Genomic DNA, 22551 nt, shown 5'->3' with positions numbered 1-22551 from the left:
TTTCACCATTCTGTTTGATGTGCCTTGAAAATAATGGAAAATTCCCCAGAATCTGCACTAGATTGAATACCAGATTTTTGTTGTATGAATTTTTGTCATTTTCCGTTTCTCTTTTTTTACGTATGTATTTTAGTGGAAAGTTAAGACTTACTCTGTAACTACCCACAAACTTTGCTATTGTATTACATTACATACTTTTAAAAATAGCTTCATTGAAAAATAATTCACAAACCATAAAATTTATGTTTTTAAACTGTATAGCTCAGTGGTTCTTAGTATATTTACAGAGTTTGCAACCATCATACTATCTAATTTTAAAATATTTTCATCTCTGCAAAAGGAAACTCTATGCCAGTTAGCAGTAACTCTCTGTTCCCTCCTCCACCCAGCCCCTGGAAACCACTAATCTACTTTTTGTCTCTATGGATTTCCCTAATCTAGATTTTTCCTATAAATATAATAATACAATATGTGACTTTTTGTGTATGGCTTCTTTTATTTAGCTTAGTTTTTTAAAATTCTTTCATGTTGTAGTAATGTATCAGTATTTCATTTTTTATTATCAAATAATATTCCGTTGCATGGCTGTACCACCTTTGGTTTATTCCTCAGTTGATGGAGATTTGGGTTGGTTCACTTTTTCGCTACTATAAATAATCTTGCTATGAACATTCAAGTACAACTTTTTGTGTGGACTGTGTTTTCATTTGTCTTTGTGTTACATTTTTTCCTTTTTTTTTACACATTAATCTTAAATTCTCTTGAGGCCAATTACCCTAATAATTTAATGTCAACTTGTTTAGGAATTATAAAGTGTTTTACAAGACCAGAGTGAGCTATTCTCATTGCTTTACCTTTCAGCATTCTTGAACTGAATTAAATACGTTAGCCCTGCGTAATGCCAATCCACGTAGCCTGGAGCCCATTCTTACAAATCAGCTCCTTGATGATTGGCAAACATAAATCAGTTTTACTTCAAATATAATTCTAAAGTAATTCTTCCGTAAGAAAATATTTTGGAGGTTTATGTCTGAAAAATTGAATCTTATCCTTCCCCAGCCCCACTGTGCTATGCCTTCCCTGAGGCACATAATTTCTTTTTTTAAAGCTGTTATTCATGTACATTCTTTCCTAAATTTTCACCTGAGACTAAGAGGCTTTATTTTTTTTATTTGTGCCTTCCAAGTAAGATAAAATGATGATATGTAAGTAATGATGATAAGTAAGTCAGTGAATAAGTCTTATCTGAAATTATATAATTGTTTAATAATAATGCCTGCTGGTCTTCAAGCAGCTTCTTTAGAATACAAGTGTGAATCTTTGTATTAAGTGTTTTGCATACAGTATCCTGTGTGCACTATTCAACAAGCCTACAAGGTAAGTATTCTTATCCCTGTTTTACAGATGAGATAGCTAAGGCTTAAAGTGGTTATGTCATTCACCCGCATAGGAAGGGATAGAACCAACCAAATGCAGATCCAAGTGTATCTGAAATCAAAGTCTTTCTTTCACTATTATCCCCAAAGCCCTCTATAATTACATATTTGTTCCTTTAATTTAAACCAAATAGGATGTTGGGCCATTCATTAAAAAAATGGGTGTTTGGGAGGGTTCACAAAAGCTTTTTAAGTCTCTTATACATCTACTCAGAAATGTTAGATCAGCTCCCTTTCTTGAGAATAAGCTTTTCTAGTGGATGGAGAGGAAACCCTGGTGGTGTAGTGGTTAAAAGCTATAGCTGCTAACCAAAAGATTGATGGTTCGAATCTACCAGGTGCTTCTTGGGTAGTTCAGCTTTATCCTATGGGGTTGATATGAGTCGGAATCACCTCAAGGGAAATGAGTTTGTTTGTTTGTTTTTTTAAGTAAATGTAGAAGAGATTATGAGACCCTTTACACACGAAAATGGTCAGAAAGAGTACCGTGAAAGGAGAAAATGTACATTTATTTTACAGTCATATCCTCAACACCCAGAACATAGTAGTTTCTAAATAAATGTATTGGTAAATGAACAATGAGAGAATCTCAGAAAAAAATTGCTTATTTTATAGTACTGACTTTGCTGAATCCTTATCTTCTGGACTGCTAAATATTGGAGTACTTCCCAGGCTCTGTCTGGGCTCCATCCTTTCCTTTCCTTCCCCTCCCTTCCTTTCTCTTTGTTTCCCTTCCTTTCTTTTTTTTTTTTTTTCTCTTCCCTTTCCCTAGTTATACTTTCTTACTATGTGAACTCAAGTCCAATGGCTTTAAAAACTATCTATTTGATGATGACTCCCATTAGTATATCTCCATCCCCAATCACTCTACTGACCTCCAGACTCCTATATGCATCCAACTGACACCTTGATACCCGAAAAACCAAACCCACTGCCATCAAGTTGATTCTGACTCATAGTGACCCCATAGGGTTTCCAGGGCTGTAAATCTTTATGGTAGCAGACTGGCATGTCTTTTTCCCATGGTGGGTTCAAACTGCTGATCTTTTGGTTGCCAGATGAGCACTTTAACCACTGTGCCACCAGGGCCCCTGCCACTTTGATAAATGCAGTATATTATTTAGTCATCATCTCAAACTTATCATGGTTAAAACAGAGTTTCTGGTTTTTCTCCAGCCCTTTTCTTGTCCCAGTGTTCTTGATCTCAGTAATTGATACCACCGTCTCCCCAGTTAATCTGTCTGTGTGTCCTCTGTCTACCCTACACTCCACATGCACTGCACTGGCAAATCCTATACCTCTGTTCCCATCTTCTTCTCCCCATATCCACAGCTGCTCTCTGAGTAATAGCCTTAACCACCTCTCACCATAGTCACTTAACTCATCCCCTTGCTTCCACACCTGGGTTCCCATAGTCCACCATCCACAAAGCAGTCATAATGATATTTTTAAATGTAAATGAGGTCTCATAATGCCACTTCCTACATCTTTGCTTCTAATTATTTTTAAAATAAAATCCAAACTCCCCTCCATTTATGCAAGTTTCTACATGATCTGGCCCCTGTTTACTTTGTGACCACAATCCTCACTCTCTACAATCTAGCAAGGTAGCCATCTTGCTGTCTCTCCTATATGGCAGCTTCATTTCTGCTGCAGAGCCTTTGCCCTTGGTCTTATCCCTGCCCAGATATCTCTTCAACAAGCTCTTTTCATGGCTGGCTTCTTTGTCTCATTTAGGTCTCAGTTCAAATATCATGTCCTCAAAGAGGCTTTCCCTGACTACAGTTTATCACATTGTCCTAATTTCTTTTTTATTATTATTTTATTATTTATTATAAATATTTCTATAAATATTAATAGAATATTTATCAATATCTGAAAATACCTTGTACATTTTTTTTTTTTTTTACTTTTTTAGTGTGTGTCCTCCCCCCAGCTCCCACCCCCACCTAGGCAAAAAAGAAGCGCCATAAAATTAGCCAGTTTGTTTATCATGTTCATCATCATATTCCTGGCCTACCACATAAAAGTTAATGAAAAAATATTTGAGGGAGAATAAATAAATGGATGCATCTTACCTGGGATCAGGCCTGAATGTGTAAATACAGATATAGATATAAATTAACTTACCTGCTTTATCGCTCAGCTTACACTCAGTGATATTATATTGCTCAAATTCTTCCTAAACAGAATATTTTTATTACTTGGAAGGATCCAAAGATGCTCTCCTTTGTGGTTTCAGTGGAGATTCAGGGTAAGTAATGTTTGTTTTGTTTTTAGTCTACATGCTGCAAAAGAAGGACAAGCATGTTCAATCAGTTTGCTAATTAGAACCTTTGATTCTGTATTGTTTTCATATATTCCATGATATTATTTGAGTCATTCAGTCCCAAAGTGAAAGTACCTGGGTGGTGCAAAACGGTTTGTGTTCAAGTACTAACTTAAAGGTTGGCAGTTCAAACCCATCCGGTGACACCACAGAAGAAAGGCCCAGCGATCTGCTTCTGTAAAGATTACAGCCAAGAAACCCTATGGAGCAGTTCTACTGTGTAACACATAGGATCACTATGAGTTAGAATCTACTGGGTTTTCCTAAATTCTACTTACTCTCCAACTGAGTGTGACTGTAGATGACTGAGTAATGTGACATTTTGGCTACTCTAAACAAAAGGATCTCATGTATACAGGCAAAGATATATTAAGAATCTCATACTTATGCAAACACCTAGTGTGTACACTGGGAACATAAAAATAAACAAGATAAGATACCTGATCTCAAAGGAACCTCAGAACACTGTGTTTGTGTAATGACGTCATGGATACCAATCCATTAATTTTAGAAAGAGCCTAAAGGCTTGACAAATATTTTATAGTTACAAATCTTTACAAACTTATTAAATTGCTATATTTTGACTGTTCATTCCAAGAATAACCTTTGGGAGGCATAGTTTTGGTAAAGCCATACCTAGTCAATCCATTTGGATTTAAGAATTATGATATGATATTTGGCAAAAGCTCCAAGTTTCGATGATGACGATGAAAACAAACAACAAACCAGTTGCAGTTGAGTCAATTCTGACTCATAGCAACCCTATAAGCCAGAGTAGAATTGCCCCATAGGGTTTCCAAGGAGTGACTGGTGGATTCGAACTGCCAACCTTTTGGTTAGCAGCTGTAGCTCATTTTTTAAATGGTATATATGTGTAGGAACTAGGCTGAGTAATTTGCATATGTTATTTTGTATAAATTTAATAATGATCTTAACTTTTTGAGGTTGGTATTATTATCTTCTTTTCACAGAAATATAAATGGTGTCTTGAATTTTCCTCTTTTAAGTAATTTGACACAGTCACCAACTAGTAAATAGTAGAGGTGGGATTAAAACCTAGTTCTTCCTGACTCCAAATCATGTGTTTCTGTCATTATACAGTATGTCTCCTCCCCATAGAAGGAGCCATGAATTTGTAACTGTTCTGTAATACTCTTTATCTTGTATCCTGAAACACTCTAACTTAAAATATTCTTTTTTGTGTGTATAGTCAGTGTCCAGAAGGGTACGTCTGTATGAAAGGTGGCAGAAACCCTGATTATGGCTACACAAGCTTTGACACTTTCAGTTGGGCCTTCTTAGCCTTATTTCGGTTAATGACCCAAGATTACTGGGAAAACCTTTACCAACAGGTGAGTGCCAAGGGAACTATGTGTTATGCCATTCAAAATAATGTGATCTGTGTTTTGAATCAGACAATCATATGGTCTACTGTGCTGGGAATGACAGCTTGAAGAGGAATGGCGTTGCATTCATTGTGAAAAAGAACATTTTAAGATCTATTCTGAAGTACAACGCTATCAGTGATAGGATAATATCCATACGCCTACAAAGAAGATCAGTTAATACGATTATTATTCAAATTTACACACCAACCACTAAGGCCAAAATTGAAGAAACTGAAGATTTTTACCAACTTCTGCAGTCTGAAATTGATCAAGCATGCAATTAGGGTGCATTGATAATTACTGGTGATTAGAATGCAAAAGCTGGAAACAAAGAAGAAAGATCAATAGCTGGAAAATATAGCCTTGGTGATAGAAATGATGCCAGAGATCTTACAGCAGAAATTTGCAAGACCAATGACTTCTTCATTGCTAATACCTTTTTTTTTTTTTTTACCAACATAAATGGCAACTATACTCGTGGACCTCACCAGATGGAACACAGGCGTCAAATCGACCACATTTGTGGAAAGAGAAGATGGAAAAACTCAATATCATCAGTCAGAACAAGGCCAGGGGCTGACTGTGAAACAGACCATCAGTTGCTCACATGCAAGTTCTAGTTGACTCTAAGGAAAATTAGAACAAGTCGACGAGAGCCAAAGTACGACCTTGAGTATATGCCACCTGAATTTAGAGATAATCTCAAGAATAGATTTGACAACATTGAACACTAATGACCGAAGACCAAATGAGTTGTGGAATGACATCAAGGATATCAGACATGAAGAAAGCAAGAGGTCATTAAAAAGACAGAAAAAAAAAAAAGACCAAAATAGATGTCAGAAGAGACTGTATACCAAAAAGAATTCGTCGATGGGAGGTAGCATATGATCAGGAACCGATAGTAATGAAGGAAGAGGTACAAGCTACACTGAAGGCATTAGCAAAAAACAAGGCTCCAGGAATTGACAGAATACCAATTGAGATGTTTCAACAAATGGATGCATCGCTGGAACTGCTCATTTGTCTATGCCAAGAAATTTGGCCAACTGACTGGAAGAGATCCATATTTATGCCTATTCCCAAGAAAGTTGATTCAACCCCAACCAAAAACTATCCAATAATATCACTATCACACACAAGTAAAATTTTGCCGAAGATCACTCAAAAGCGGCTGCTGCAGGATATAAACAGGGAACAACCAGAAATTCAAGTGGGATTCAGAAGAGGACATGGAAAAGGGGATATCATTGCTGATGTCAGATGGATCCTGGCTGAAAGCAGAGAATATCAGAAAGATGTTTACCTGTGTTTTATTGACTATGCAGAGGCATTCAACTGTGTGGATCGTAACAAATTATGGATAACGTTGCAGAGAAAGGGAATTCTACAAAACTTAATTGTGCTCATAAGGAACTTGTACATGGATCAAGAGGCAGTTGTTTGAACAGAACAAGAGGATACTGTGTGGTTTAAAATCAGAAAAAGTGTGCATCAGGGTTGTATCTTTTCACCATACCTATTCAGTCTGTATGCTGAGCAAATAATCCAGGAAGCTGGACTATACAAAGAAGAATTTGGCATCAGGACTGGAGAAAGACTCATGATCCACCTGCAATATGCAGATGACACATCTTCACTTGCCGAGACTGAAGAGGACTTGAAGCACTTACTAATGAAGATCAAAGACCATAGCCTTCAACATGGATTACACCTCAACATAAAAAGATTCTCACAGCTGACCAATAAGCAATATCATGATAATCAGAGAAAAGACTGAAGTTGTTAAGGATTTCATTTTACTTGGATCCACAATCAACACCCATGGAAGTAGCAGTCAGGAAATCAAACAATGCACTGTGTTGGGCAAATCTGCAAAAGACCTCTTTAAAATGTTGAAAAACAAAGATGTCACCTTGAAGACTCATGTGAGCCTGACCCATGCCATGGTGTTTTCAACTGCCTCATATGCATGTGAAAGCTGGATGGTAAATAAGGAAGACTGAAGAATTGATGCCTTTGAATTGTGGTGTTGGAGAAAAATATTGAATACACCGTGGACTGCCAAAAGAACAAGCAAATCTGTCTTGCGAAGAAGTACAACCAGAATGCTCCTTAGAAGCAAAGATGATGAAACTATGTCTCACATACTCTGGACATGTTATCAGGAGGGATTGGTCCCTGGAGAAGGACATAATAATGCTTGGTAAAGTAGAGTGTCAGTGAAAAAGAGGAAGACCGTCGAGGAGATGGATTGACACAGTGGCTGCAAGAATGGGTTCAAACATAACAATGATTGTGAGGATGGCACAGGGCTGGGCAGTGTTTCATTCTGTTGTACATAGGGTTGCTATGAGTTAGCACCAACTCGATGTCACCTAACAACAACATGTTTCTTAATAGTCTTGTATCGTGTATTTTATTCAGTTTAGAATGGAGAAAACTGTATTGCCTTATTATTAAAAGTAGACATGTTTTACTCTTAGCACTACTAGAGTGGATAGTTTTTGAGTCATAAATTATTTTCTTAGTCTCTCTAGGCATATTTGATCTCTGGGTCTCTTTCTCCCTTCCTCAATAGAACATGCCACTGGTCCTAGGTAAAAACCAAAACAAACAAACAAAAAAACCCAAACCCATAGCCATCAAGTCGATTATGACTCATAGCAACACTATAGGACAGAGTAGAAGTGCCAGATAGGGTTTCCAAGGAGGGGGTAGTGGATTCTAACTGCCGACCTTTTGGTTAGGAACCAAGATCTTTACCACTGCACCACCAGGGCTCCTGGTCCTGGGTAAATAGAAAACCTACTGTGATGTTCCCTGTCCTGCACACACACACTTTTCCACACGTGCCTCACTGCTTGGAGTGCCCTAAACACACTAGGCTCTCCAGTGTTCACTTGGCCACCATGCTTTGTTTGTTGAACTCCTATTTACAATTAAAGACTCAGTTCACATCTTTAAATTTTCCTCTCCCAAACCAAGTGGTCCTTCTAGATTTCTGTGGATCTTTGTATATTCTTCAATTTATAGCATTAATCTCTTGTTTGATAATTGTTAATTTGCACAGCTGTCTCATCTAACTTGAATGTGATCTTCTTGGAACCATGAGCTCTATCTTTTTATTTGTGTATTGTCAGCACCCAATCCCAAGATGAGGAAGCCAAAATGATTATTCTTCCTTGTGAATAATAATGAATCACTTTTCTCAGAATCACCAGATTCTTCTTTAAGACTTTTTTTTAAATTAATTTCTGAGAATATTATAAATGAAAACTGGAAGGATATCAAAATACACCTCACAGGAATAAAAGAATGCAGTGACTTTTAAAATATGCAAGAAGATGCTTGCTTTTGCTCAAAATAAAATAAATGCAAATTAGAAGTATAGTGACATATGACATCATTAATGCTTCATATTTATTGAGATAAAAGAATTTTAGCAGTAATAGGGACCATAGATATTATCTCTTCCTAAAATTTGAAAGTGAGCAAAGTAGCTAGTTTTATGAGTAATTTTCAGCCTGTGGGAAAAAAATGCAGTTATTATTATGTTTAATAATAATGAAGAACCATACCTAACTTTACCACCCACACCCACTCATTTAATAAATTGCTGTATCATTTATACTGAAAATGTGTTTGTTTTAATACTGGTTGTTTTCCATGAAGATATAATTTTATTCCTTTTTATCTTTCAATAAAATGAGATTATACAAAACTGCCTAATTTACCTATGCCTAACGTACCATTCTAGTTGGAATAATTTACCAAAAAAAAAAAAAGTTGTATTATTAATATAATAATTTCTGTTTTCCTGTAGACACTGCGTGCTGCTGGGAAAACCTACATGATCTTCTTTGTTGTGGTGATTTTCCTGGGCTCCTTTTATCTCATAAACTTGATCCTGGCTGTGGTTGCCATGGCCTATGAAGAACAGAACCAAGCAAACATTGAAGAAGCTAGGCAGAAAGAGTTAGAATTTCAACAGATGTTAGAACGACTTAAAAAAGAGCAAGAAGAAGCTGAGGTATTGTTATTTAGTTGAAAATTCTTCTTAGAAGTGCAAAAGGTAACAACAGAGGCTCTGTGGCCTATGGCTGGCCTTTCCCAGGTAGATTTTCTTTAATGGGTTTTTGTTTATAAATTCAATGGTCATTTCTAGCGTGGGCGAAGGAACCAATTCTGGATTCAGCAGAAATGGGATGCCTGCCCTATTCCACCCTCCCCATAATCGGCTGGCTCCTGCATGAAAAATGTTCTGAGGTTATTCCTTTTAAATCTGTCATCCACGATGCTTCAGTGTACATGGGATTATGCAAAATTCCAGAACATACATAATGCGTTTCCCTGGGGTAACAATGTACACAAAGATTTAGGGAAATTATTTTAATGTTAAAGTTAAAATTACGGCATACAAGGCAAAATGTGCATCTTTTTTTTTTTTTTTAATGTTACGAGGATTTTTGAGATAAAACATGAGATGTTAGAGCCATACTTATGGTTGTGAACATTTTAACCGAAGTCAGAAACCCTGAGGGATCCAAAGGGGTACTTCAGTGAAAAAGTTTGAGGTGTGTCTTAAGGGAATCATAATTTGAAATACCCAAGAATCTTAAAAATTGCTTGATGGTTTGTCCTAGTTAAACCCTTTCAAGGAATGTAAACTACTGGGAGGAAGCAATAATCTGCAATGCAGAGAAACTTTGTTGCACAAAATATTCAGTGCAGCATTTTAATCATATTAAAAATCAGAAAGAGTTTAAATGTCCAAAATTGGTTAAGAGGATTATGATGTTTTTATATTTTGAAGTAGTATTCAGCCATGAAATTACATATTTTAAGAAAATTATAAGGATATTAAATAGTAGGATAAAAATTGGGTATAAAATACAATCACAATTTAAGATTATATATATATATATACATAAAGACTGGAAGAAATATTAACACCATTTATATCTGGTATGTAAGATTATGAGTGATTTTTTATTTTAGTCACAATTTTTTTTTCAATTTTTTACAATAAATATTTCATTTGTATAACTAAAAATCATTTTTATTTTTTATAAAGAGGTGGCACTAAGGGCATACTAGGGGGTTCCTAGGAGTCTATTTCAGGACAATAATTATTGGCCTTACCATTTCCTTGAGATAATATTATTTTTTAATAGTTCACTTTCATTTTCAGATAACTCAATCTTCATTAAACTATAGAGTGCCTGACTCTATTGATAACAGTGATAATTCTGAATTAATTACCTGTATAAAATGTAGAGGTTATCTTATTACATGGTTCGTGTGAGTTTTATGTTCCAGAATTAATTCGTAAAACTTTCACATATAATATCTAGATTTACTTTACTGTGAACTAGTAATAACATGTAATCGTTTACTTTCAAAGGACAATGGTGTTTTATTACAGTGCAGGAGAATCAGAGGTATGCTTTCTAAGCTTTCAGGTCGTAGTGCAAAGAAAACTGCATCGCTTCGTGTACAAGGGACATGATTATATGACAAAATGATTATATGACAGCATGATTAAAATCATGTCAGAGAGGCACTTTATCACAGTGTTGCCAGAATTTGGAAATGACTCACCGTATGTGGGCCCTCTTCCTCTTGGCCCCACAGGCAGTAGCAGCGGCAGCAGCTGAATATACAAGTATCGGGAGGAGCAGAATCATGGGCCTCTCAGAGAGCTCTTCTGAAACGTCCAAACTGAGCTCTAAGAGTGCTAAAGAAAGAAGAAACAGGAGAAAGAAAAAGAATCAAAAGAAGCTGTCCAGAGGGGAAGAAAAGAGAGATGATGAAAAATTGTCCAAATCTGAATCCGAAGAAAGCATCAGGAGAAAAAGTGTCCACCTTGGTGTTGAAGGACCTAGGCGAGCACGTGAAAACAGATTATCTACCCCCAATCAGGTACCACCTAAACTGTCTAACACATGCACCAGAGAGATGATGATAGAGCAAAATGTTTTATGCTAGGGTATAGCAGGCCTCAGGAGAGGAAACTGAGTGACTTCGCCGGTATGTTTGTAGGTTAAACCTATCCATTGCTGCACATTTATGGAAAGAAGATATTTCCATGTAGCTTTAATAAAGTTAAACTTAAATAAAGTTTGATCATTTTTTTGAAGGTGCTTATAATTTCAGAATTGTCATATTTTCTCTAATAATGTTTTCAGAATAAACCAATTTTCCAAAACAACATGTTCCTGAACATGGTTGTGGAAATGAACAAATTGTTTATACTACAAATTACCTATAATATTTCTATTTAGACTGTTTTTTTTTGTAATGCCTCATTGGTTAAAACTAGTCTTAGACAGTTTATCCTCTTTTGTTCACCATTTTATGTAATGGTTTCACCAGTATTTCAGTCACCCAAGCTGGAAACCTTAGGGAGGCCTTTGACAACCTCTACCTCCAACCACATCAGCTGCTAACATCTAGTCCCATACTCTATTAATTTTGCTTGTATAAAATTTCTCTCTCCCTTCCTTTCTTTTTTTAACTGAAACCTCCATATCTCAGGCCTCCCTCCCTAGAGTACTGTACAGCCCACCAAGATGGCCCATTGCTGCTATTCTCCTTAACATTTCCATATTTTCCTTTGCGCATTTCCTCAAATCATTTTTTTAAAACAAAGATCTAAGTCATCCTTTTGCCCCTCTTTAGAAAAGTACTAATTAACCACCACTGCATACAGAACAAAGCTCACATCTTATCCGTACTGTGAACTGACTTCAGCCTCATTTGGCCACCCTTTTCTCCCTGCAGTACCCTCAGCCCACCAAAATGGGGTGCTCACAGTTGCCTACATGTGCTATACTTTCATGTCTTTATTACTTGGCACACACTCTAAATGGGATGATTTTCTTACTTGTTTTTCCTCCTGTCACCCATTCTTCACGACTCAGCTGAAGTGCTGTTGTCCCACAAGTCTTCCTCAGTCCTCTTCATTCCTCCGCATCTGCTCTTCAGTGCCCCAGGCAGAATCACTATCCTTCTCACTGAGCCTTCATTTAAAATTTCTAGGTTCTCCTACTTAGTCTAAAAGACCCTGACAGGGATACAAAGAAATAGAAGATAGAGCCCCTGCTTTCAAAGATTTCACAATCTAGTAGGACAGACAGAACTTGAATACATGTAAAGTTATTTAAGATATAACTAAAAAGAAATATGACAAAAGTAGTGCAATCTAGTTTTGAGGCAAGAACCTTCCCGTTTTCATTTCTGCATTGTTCACAATGCCCCTCACTTTGTCCTTTCCATAGTTAGTGCTAATGTTTATTGATTTAGATACTTCCAAATAATTTGCATTCAATTGGGTTTATGGTTTATCCTCTATGCGAATTATGTAAGTGTGACTCTTTTTTCCTTCTTTGGTGTTGGGCAGTTTCTTTTCCAAGCTCTCATATATTACGACTTTGTGAACTCACTAGTATCAAAAGGTTTTTCTTAACCTTAACTGAGTTCTCAATGCATGAGGTGGAGTTGCAAGCAAAGGAATGTGAAGAAGCATTTAAGACATAGCCTTTGTGGTTAAGTGCTATGGCCGCTAACCAAAAGATCAGCAGTTCAAATCCCTCGGAGCTCCTTGGAAACTCTATGGGGCAGTTCTACTCTGTCTTATTTTTTTTATAGGGTCGCTATGAGTCGGAATTGACTCGACGGCAATGGGTTTGGTTTGGTTTTTGTTCTTAAAGGCATTTCAATTATTTGTGGAACTTGGGAACTTACTATGAAAAGCTAATTAATGAGTATCAGTACTCAAAACTTTTTGAGCAACATATTATTTATAGCCAGATGGATGATATAAACAGAATGGAGAGGTGACTGTAGGCTAAAATAGCATAAAGCTGTACAGCAACAAATAATTTAACTGATTTTTTGAAAGGATGAATTCTTCAAATCATCTCATCCCTTATTTGGATGAATTCTTACTGTTGAATTTCTTTGATTTTAAGTATGTTTCTTTTCAACTAGTCCTTGCCCCCAGGTCAGTGGTTTCAGTGGTAGTGATGGGACGTGCATTTCTATTTTTCGGCACTTCAGCAGATACATGTCATCTTTTATTTCTTCTGCAGTCACCACTCAGCATTCGTGGCTCCTTGTTTTTTCCAAGACGCAGCAGCAGAACAAGTCTTTTTAGTTTCAAGGGTCGAGGAAAAGATATAGGATCTGAGACTGACTTTGCCGACGACGAGCACAGCATTTTTGGAGACAATGAAAGCCGAAGGGGCTCGCTGTTCGTGCCCCACAGACCAAGGGAGCGGCGCAGCAGTAACATCAGTCAAACCAGTAGGTCCCCGTCAATACTGCGGGTGAACGGGAAGATGCACAGCGCCGTGGACTGCAATGGTGTGGTCTCCCTGGTTGATGGACCTTCAGCCCTCATGCTTCCCAATGGACAGCTTCTGCCAGAGGTGATAATAGATAAGGCAACGTCTGATGAGAGCGTAAGGACGTTTTAAATAGCTCAGGCAATCTTGCATCAGTCAGTCTCTCCGCAGGAGGGGCCTTCTCTCTCATCTTGTGAATGGCTCTGCATTTTGCAATACCCCTTCTGTAGAAACACACCTTTAACTCATTAACTTTAAACCTCATGCCATGTGTTGTAGGCATCTAATTCAAACATTTTCAGCACATGATTAAAAAATAACCACCAGCCGCTCCTTGGAAGCCCTATGGGGCGGTTCTGTTCCATCCTGTAGGGTTGCTATGAGTCGGAATCAACTCCTCGGCAGTGCGAGTCTATCATTTTATAATTGAAGATTAAAAATCATTCCTTTAGAGTACAATGTATAAAAGATATTTATCATTTCAGAAAATGCTGATCTTGTTAGTTGATAGAAGATCCTACTTCTGTAAAGAAAGTTGGATTATTGGCCTACTACTACTACTATTTCAGGTTGCTACTTCATATATACCTTAGTACTTAGAATCACTCTATTGGGTGATACTGTATTATCATCCCTGTTATACACACGGGGAAATTGAGGCACAGAAAAATAATGTAATTTTCCTAGGGCCACTCAGCTAATAAATTGTAGCCCTGAGGTTGAAATAGAAGCCCTCTGGTTAAAAACTTATGCTCTGTGCCTCTTCAGTGTGTAGTAGGTTTCCTGCAAATAGGGTAGTTATGCTTTAGAGTTCCCCCGTATCAATAAAATTTACCGCCTTCGTGAAAAAATCTCTATCAATTTTGCCTGGAATCTGTGAATAAAAATTTAACAACAAAAATACATTCATAGATACAAACATACATAAAAACAAAACAAACAAACAAAGCAACCGTTCCAAAACAACAACAGTTCCAAGAACTTAGCAAGTCATTGAGTGATTGAAGTAAAAAGTCTGCTTAGGGTTGAAGGCCAGCTCATTCTGGTCCCTAAAGTTTCTAGTGTACCTATTTAGGCCTTTCACTGTGTTGCACTAAATAACATCAAGGGCTTTGACTAACCCAGCAAGCTTTGCGTTCATGCTACATATTCATATATCCATGTTTGCAGACAGTATAGTATTTCAAGTGAGAATAAAGTTCCATCAAAGCCATGGCCACACACTTACTTCAGTTGGAATGACTACATGTGCTTGTAGAAACATGGGACCTCTCTGCTTGCATGATACAGCTTCAGCCCTTCTCTCAAGGCGCTTTTCCTTATCAAATAAGCATGTTAAATTTCTGTGGGGTCAGATCTTCGTTGTGTTTTTGCTTTTCAACAATGTGTATAATCTAAAATCTTATGTAATTTATATCAGATTTGGAGATTATTTTATATTTTTAATGAATTTGTTTTCATTTAGACCTTTATTTTTACCCCAGAAAAAAACAGTACCACAATAAATTATAAAACTACAAAACTGTAGGAATGGATTCTTCTAAGAGTCAATAGAAATGCAATAAACATAATGTGGCGTAATAATATGGCTGGGATGAAAAATCGCATTACAAATAATATAATCTATACACCTGAAACATGTCTACAAGGAGAAGAATTTGTTTAATCAAATTCTTTTCCCCCAATTCTTGTTTGACTTGGGGGAAAAAAAATACCCCTGCTTTTGGAAAGCCAGTAATTAGAGACCAAAGCAGAGAAAGCATGTTTATAGAGACCTAAATAAAAAGGCACCTGTTGATATGTGTGTGTGCACGTATACAACATACATACACACATGCACATATCTATGTATGTGTGTCTGTTTTATACACATACATATGTAACTATATATATACACACACACACAAACTATACAACTTTCCAACTTTAGAACTATATACGTTTGTGAAATGTATCTATTATAAAAAATGTGTATGTATGTATTTGTAAAATGGTGTGTATATATACATACACACCATACACAAGCAGATAGATGCAGAGTTGTATAGTTGTTCATTTGTGTGTGTGTGTGTGTGTTGCTGGCCTGAACTGAACCGCCCATGATGTTTTAAATTTGAATTAGTTGCCAAAATTTAAAAATAAGAAATCTCACATAGAAGTGAATTGACCTGGTAAGATGGAGCTCACATTCCTGCATGGCAACAAAAACCTTTAGAGCTGAACAGTGGTCACCTCTTTTACATGGAGCTTGCATTCTCCATTTTGCTATAGTCCCCATCAGTCAAAATTGCCTTTTTAAACTCAGTCATTTATCATCTTATATATGCTGGTCAGTTTATGAAATCTTTCTTGGCAGTAAAAAACAGTAATTAGCCTCCATTATATTATTGCTTAGACAAATAATGACAGAAATTTATCAGAGAGCCCTGAGATTCTATCCCTTTATACACACCACTGCCTTGATACTAGTTTAGCTCTTTTCATGTAGGACTCTTACATGGTAATATTATCTGACTAAATTTGAGACCCAGAGAAGTGAGGAGATGATGATAGTTACTATAACAATAAAAGCAGCTAGATTTTTTTTTTTTTTAATTTCCTGAGTATAAATTCTTTTAGTCTTCATAACAAGACTATGAGGCAGGTACTATTATTACCCCCGTTTTGCTGATGATGAAACTGAGACACAGAGAGACTAAGTAACTCTCCTAAGATATATAGCCAGAAAGTAGCAGAACCATGACTGGAACCCAGCAATCTAGTCTATAATTTTACTTACTCTCTATAACTAAAGTAAGGTTTTATTTTATACCTATAATTTATTAGAATCCTGTTCTTAAAATTAATTAATCATCTTTTTTTCAGGGTACAACCAATCAAATACGTAAGAAAAGACGATCCAGTTCTTATCTCCTTTCTGAGGATATGCTGAATGACCCTAATCTCAGACAAAGAGCAATGAGTAGAGCGAGCATATTGACGAACACTGTGGAAGGCATGTAACCATATTCTCTTTACTATACTAACTTTTTAAAATAAAGTTATAAAAAATCCTGGTCAGTCTCAAATAAAGTAAATGAACTTCTTAGGAGGAGTTCAGAGAATTTAAATGGTTTTAAGCAATAATAAGGTAACCAATGGGTACTCAGAATTCTCTTGGCATGTTTTATAAAGTGGGTAAAAGGAACCTAATTTGCTGTGAAACCTTTCACCAACAACACAATAAAATATTTTTTTAAATGGATGAAATTACTTGAGATTAAAGAGGAACATTGGGTGATATGACCTTTTAAACATAGTTTAATGGTAGTTGATGCAGAAAACCGGGTTAACCTAAACTGTGTGATTCCTTAACTGTGATCCTAGAAATTTTACCTAGCCTCTGAGTTTGTTCCCTCTTCTAATCTGAATAAGAAAATAATACCTACTTCACATGTTTATAAATTGCTGACTCTACACCCATTCTATGAAAAGGCCTTTGTAAAATGGTAACCTGTGATGTGATACCATATTAAAATTATGATGAAAGGGCATTAAAGCAGTTTGAAGAATGCAGTCTGAACAACAGTGGTTAGACTCGGAGATTCATTGAGAAGAGATTCAAAGGGTGACTACTTTTTAAAATGTGCTGGCTTTCACTGCCACTCCCATAATATGTCCCAGTTCTCACCTTGCCACAGGATAACCAGCCCCATTCCCAGTGGACCCAAGCAATGTTTCCAGTCACCCCCTAAGTTAATGATGACAAGTAAACGGGCTGATGGTGTGAAATATCTGGTGCGTGAGTCATCCATAAATTATTGTAGTCTCAACCTTTAGGGAATTTTTTTTTTTTTTTTCACATGTGAACCAGCAAGAGCTTTTCCTGAATAGGATTTTCTTACCGTCTTCAAGAGATCAAAGACACAGTGGGGAAAGCATGTATGTTGTTGAAAAACAAACAGTTCTCCTTTAAGAAAACGGTACTCCTGTGTACCATTCCGTGTCAGGGACAGGTTTTCTCTGAGAGATGCCCATATGTCTGCTTTCAGTCATTAATTTCTCTTCCTTTCCCACACTGATGTATCATGTTTGTTGACAGACAATACAAGACTTTTATGCAATATGCAATGCTTTCATAGATACAGCCCTGTTACGTTTGCAAAGTCTAAATTGGAAGATTTGTTTACATATTAAAGTGCACTGTGGATTTTTATCTGATTAGGAATAAGATATACAAATGGCTGACTTCATGTTCTTTATTTGTTTGCTTGTTTGTTTCCTCCAGAACTTGAAGAGTCTAGACAAAAATGCCCACCTTGGTGGTACAGATTTGCACACACTTTCTTGATCTGGAATTGTTCTCCATATTGGATAAAATTTAAGAAGTTGATCTATTTTATCGTAATGGATCCTTTTGTAGACCTTGCTATAACCATTTGCATAGTTTTGAACACGTTATTTATGGCTATGGAGCATCACCCCATGACTAATGAATTCAAAAACATGCTCACTGTGGGAAATTTGGTGAGTTTGTTATGGTGTTTTATGTACCTATAGTTTCTCTTTTTTTTCTGTTGTTATCATTGTCATTTCATTTTTGTTTAAGTGGGATGGACCTGCAGCTAGGTAATTATGCACCTCAAGAATTCACAATGGGAATCATTGTGCAGACCCAAGTTTCTAGTTATATATATAATTTCAAAAGATTTTGCGCTAGTGTTGGGCTCTGTAAATAACATTACCATTTCCATAAAGGATTGACCTCTTGACAGTTGACAGTGTTTTTGTAATCTAGCAGGTCTCTTGGGAGCAAAGCTTTCAAAATTTGATACTTTCTTACATATTTTATAGTTACATTGGTACTTCCTTTTGAGTACATACCCCACATATTTTTAGAAAAGCTATGAAAGCATTGTTTTGATACAATAGTAGCGAAGCATGTAGGCATTTCCACAGATGTAGATTTGAATCCTGATTGAGCTGCTTATTAGTTGTGTGACCTTGGAAGATTTTTAATTTTTAATTTTCTCACCTAAAAAATAAAAAATAATAATCCTTCATTAATAGTATTTTTGGAGGGATTAAACATTTTCTACTTAATAGCCTGACATATAGTAAGTACTTACTATGGGTTGAATTGTGGCCCCCAAAAATGTGTCAACTTGGCTAGTCCATGATTTCCAGTATTGTGTGATTTTCCACCATTTTGTCATCTGATGTGATTTTCCTATGTGTTGTAAATCCTTCCTCTATCATGTTATGAGGTGGGATTAGCAGCAGCATGTTAATGAGGCAGGACTCAATCTACAAGATTAGGTTGTATCTTAAGTCAATCTTTTTTGAGATAGAAAACAGAGAAGTGAACAGAGAGACGTTGGGACCTCATGCCACCAAGAAACAAGAGCCAGGAGTATAGAGTGTCCTTTGTACCCAGGGTCCCTGCGCTGAGAAGCTCCTCGACCAGGGAAGATTGATGACAAGGACCTTCCCCAAGAGCTGACAGACAGAAAGCCTTCCCCTGGAGCTGATGCCCTGAATTTGGGCTTCTAGCCTCCTAGACTGTGACAGAATATATTTCTCTTTGTTAAAGCCATCCACTTGTGGTATTTCTATTATAGCAGCACTAGATGACTAAGACAGAATCTGGTACCGAGAGTGGGGTACTGTTCTAACAGATACTGAAAATGTGGAAGCAGTTTTGAAACTGTGAATGGATAGAGGCTGGAAGAGTTTAAAAGTGCCTAATAGTAAAAGCCTAGATTGCCTTGAAGAAACTGTTGAAATTATGGATATCAAAGATAATTCTGGTAGGAGAGCTGTTACACTGGAGACTGCACAGACTGATAAGCACCAGCAAGAGAACCAGGAAACTAGCACGAGACAGCACTGGAGCTGACCCACGGATCAAGAGGGCTGAGTGCCTTTGCACAGCTGGCTTCCTGGCAGAATGGGGTGCCTCCAGGCACTTATCGGTGGATCTAGGCTTGCCATCCAGTGGAGCAAGAGAGCTGAGTGCCTTCTGGCTGAAATTTTACTGGCAGAGTTGGGTGCCTTCAGGCACTTATCAGTGGAGCTAAAGAGCTTTGGAACATTTTGTCCCAGCAGGGCAGAGGCAAGCAGGGCAGATGCGGTCAGAGAGGTCTGAGGGGCGAGAAGCCAAGGAACCAGGAAGCAGAAGCTGAAGAGACAAGGAGCACAGAAAGCAGAGCTGCCTCAGTCTCAAAGGGTAGTGCCAAGACCTCTGGGGCTTCAAAGGGTGAGGCCAGAGCCTCCTAGGTTTCAGAGAGTCAGATCTTTACCAACTCAGTTCAGTTGTGTGGGGCTGCCGTTCACGAGTGCCAGCAGGATGGGGCCAGATGCCCCACCCCTTTAGCTTTGTCCAAAGCTAAAGGGGTGGGGCAGCCATATCCATCAGGCAGAAGAACGGGGCCTGTGGGGCTGAATGAGCAGGGTCATCACTCAGATGGACTAGGAGAATGGGGCCTCCCAAAGCCGAGGGAGCGGAGTTGCTATTCCAGGGGGCCTGGAAGGTGGAGCTGAAGCCCAGGGCCGAGGAGCCTCCACTAACAATACAGAGAGTGTGGCCAATACCTAAAGTCTGGAGGGTAAGGCCATTGGCTAAGTGGTCTCAGGGAACAGAAGATTATTTGCAAGCCTTGAGTGCTAACGTAATGTGTTCTACTGACTTGCTCAGTGCCTGCTATCCCTTCTTTCCCTTCAATTTCTCCCATTTGTAATGGAAGTGTCTAGTTTGTGGCTGTTCCACTATTGTACTTTGGAAGCAAATAACTTGTATTCTAGGTTTCACAGATGAAGAGGAATTTTTGGAATTTGGACTTGGAGTTGATTTAAGACTTTTGCTGTTATATGATGGAGTGAATATCTTTTACATGTGGCGAGAACATAAATTTTGGGAGGTCAAAAGGTGAAATGTTACGGATTGAATTGTTTCCCCCCAAAATGTGTGTCAACTTGGCTAGTCCATGATTCCCAGCATTGTGTAATTGTCCACCATTTTGTCATCTGATGTGATTTTCCTGTGTGTTATATATCCTACTTCTGTGATGTTATGAGGTGGGATTAGCAACAGTATGTTAATGAGGCAGGACTCTATCTACAAGATTAGGTTGTGTCTTAAGTCAGTCTCTTTTGAGATATAAAACAGAGAAGCAGGCAGAGAGACAGGGAATCTCATGCCACCAAGAAACAAGAGCCAGGAGAATAGCATATCCTTTGTACCTGGAGTTCCTGTGCTGAGAAGCTTCTTGACCAGGGGAAGATTGATGAAATGATCTTCCCTCAGAGCCAATAGAGAGAGAAAGCTGATACCCTGAATTTGGGCTTCTAGCCTCCTAGACTGTGAGAGAATAAATTTCTCTTCATTAAAGCCATCCACTGTGGTATTTCTGTTATAGCAGCACTAGATGACTAAGATAGTACTCAAAAAGCTATTATTATTATCATTCTCACCACCATCACCATTGTCACCTTTTTAATGAATCAACAGAAGCAAGCCTTAAAAACAAGAATACTGAGAAACCAAAAAGGTTGAACTGGACACAGAAGACACAGGGCAGACAGGTGATTTGTAGGCCTCAGGAAGATGCCAGGTGTGATTCGGAAAACTGATGCCAGAATGATCTCTTAAATGTGAGTGCTGATCACACTCTAGCTTAATGGCCTTACAGCAAATAAAAGTGCTAATTTCTGGTAATGTGCATGAAGCAGGCAGAGGTTCTTTTTCAGGGCCAAAGGATCCTGGTTTTGACACTCCATCCCTCGTGAATAACTCTGGGCGTCTTTGTAAATGTCTATGTATGATCATTTTACTTTCACCATGGTCCCCAAACAGTTGATCTTTAAGGCCAAAGAGTTTGTTTCTGTGTCTTCTCTCCAAAATTGCTTATGAATATTCCCAGTCAGGATGTTTGTATCCCATGTGCTCTGCAAGTTAACATTCTTCCTTCCCTCTATTCCTCTTTGGAAAAAAAGTAGGATCTTCTGGCTTCTAATCATTGGTGGATGGCCAGTAACCTCTAGTTTAGTCCACCACATTACTGTGAACTCAAAAAGGATTCACCATGTCTCTCGTCCCTTATCATAGCTCCAAGTATGGGTGCTTTCTGCTACAGTCTTTGTTACGCAGTTATAGACCAAACCATTTCCCTTTGAACTTTCTTTGGTCAGTTTCTTTGGGTCAAAGAGTACCCACATGATTCATAAATGAGTCTTTCCACTGTTGCCTTTTTAAGTGAATCCTTTGATACTGGTGTCATGAATTAATGATGTTTTGCAATGCACTTTTGTGTCAAAGCTTTGAGAGTCTTACTTTAGCTTTCACTATGTCAATTAAACATTTTTTCTTCTGCTACTAATAAATCTTTAAAGAGTGAGTCAACATGTTCTTTATTACTCTAAGAGTAATTGGGCCAGAAAAAATAAGACTGGCTCAAAATTTCAGTTATCAATCTATGTTTCCTTTTTATTTTCTCCCAGAATAACTTCTTGACCCACAAAAATTTTTTGCAAAGAATGACTGTGTTAGTTGTTGAAGGTTTATATTTATCTGGAATTTTAATATGCTTCTTCTAAAATACTATCTAAAGGTGATCAGAGCTGACAGGACAATTAGAGCCTTTTAATGCTTGAATGAGAGCTATAGAAATAATGATACTTAGTGTCTTAGTCATCTAGTGCTGCTGTAACAGAAATACCACAAATGGATGGCTTTAACAAAGAGAAATATATTTTCTCACAGTCTGGGAGGCTAGAAGCCCAAATTCAGGGTGCCAGCTCCAGGGGAAGCCTCTCTCTGTTGGCTCTGGGAGAAGGTCCTTCTCATCAGTCTTCCCTTCATCTGGGAGTATCTCAGCACAGAAACCTCAAGTCCAAAGGATGCATGCTCCCGCTCTTCATTGTTGATGGTATGAAGTCCTCACGTCTCTCCGCTCAGTTCTCTCTTTTATATCTTAAAAGAGATTGGCTTAAGATACTAACTAAGGTTGTAGATCTTGGCACTGGGTTTTGTTTTTTTTTTTTAATCCATCTTATTACATCATAGTGAT

At 37.6% G+C, this 22551-nt stretch overlaps 1 protein-coding gene across 5 annotated transcripts in view; it reads left to right on the top strand.

Annotated features, from left to right (window-relative positions):
- The window catches only part of SCN9A (sodium voltage-gated channel alpha subunit 9), a 190453-nt gene that overhangs the window by 93561 nt on the left and 74341 nt on the right, over nucleotides 1–22551 (top strand). For 4 of the 5 annotated variants that reach the window (XM_049887354.1, XM_049887350.1, XM_049887352.1 and 1 more), the window contains 7 exons: nucleotides 3627–3690; nucleotides 4976–5117; nucleotides 8980–9186; nucleotides 10791–11078; nucleotides 13250–13621; nucleotides 16370–16499; nucleotides 17772–18010. In XM_049887354.1, coding sequence (XP_049743311.1) covers nucleotides 3627–3690; nucleotides 4976–5117; nucleotides 8980–9186; nucleotides 10791–11078; nucleotides 13250–13621; nucleotides 16370–16499; nucleotides 17772–18010 — 1442 coding nt within the window. The remainder of the gene's footprint in view (nucleotides 1–3626; nucleotides 3691–4975; nucleotides 5118–8979; nucleotides 9187–10790; nucleotides 11079–13249; nucleotides 13622–16369; nucleotides 16500–17771; nucleotides 18011–22551) is intronic. The other variant, XM_049887351.1, reaches the window with a different exon arrangement.

The sequence above is a fragment of the Elephas maximus genome, chromosome 6 (assembly GCF_024166365.1).
Source record: "Elephas maximus indicus isolate mEleMax1 chromosome 6, mEleMax1 primary haplotype, whole genome shotgun sequence".
Lineage (NCBI taxonomy): Eukaryota > Metazoa > Chordata > Mammalia > Proboscidea > Elephantidae > Elephas > Elephas maximus.
Note: the sequence above shows the minus strand (reverse complement) of the source record. Positions and strands in the feature narration are given on the sequence as shown.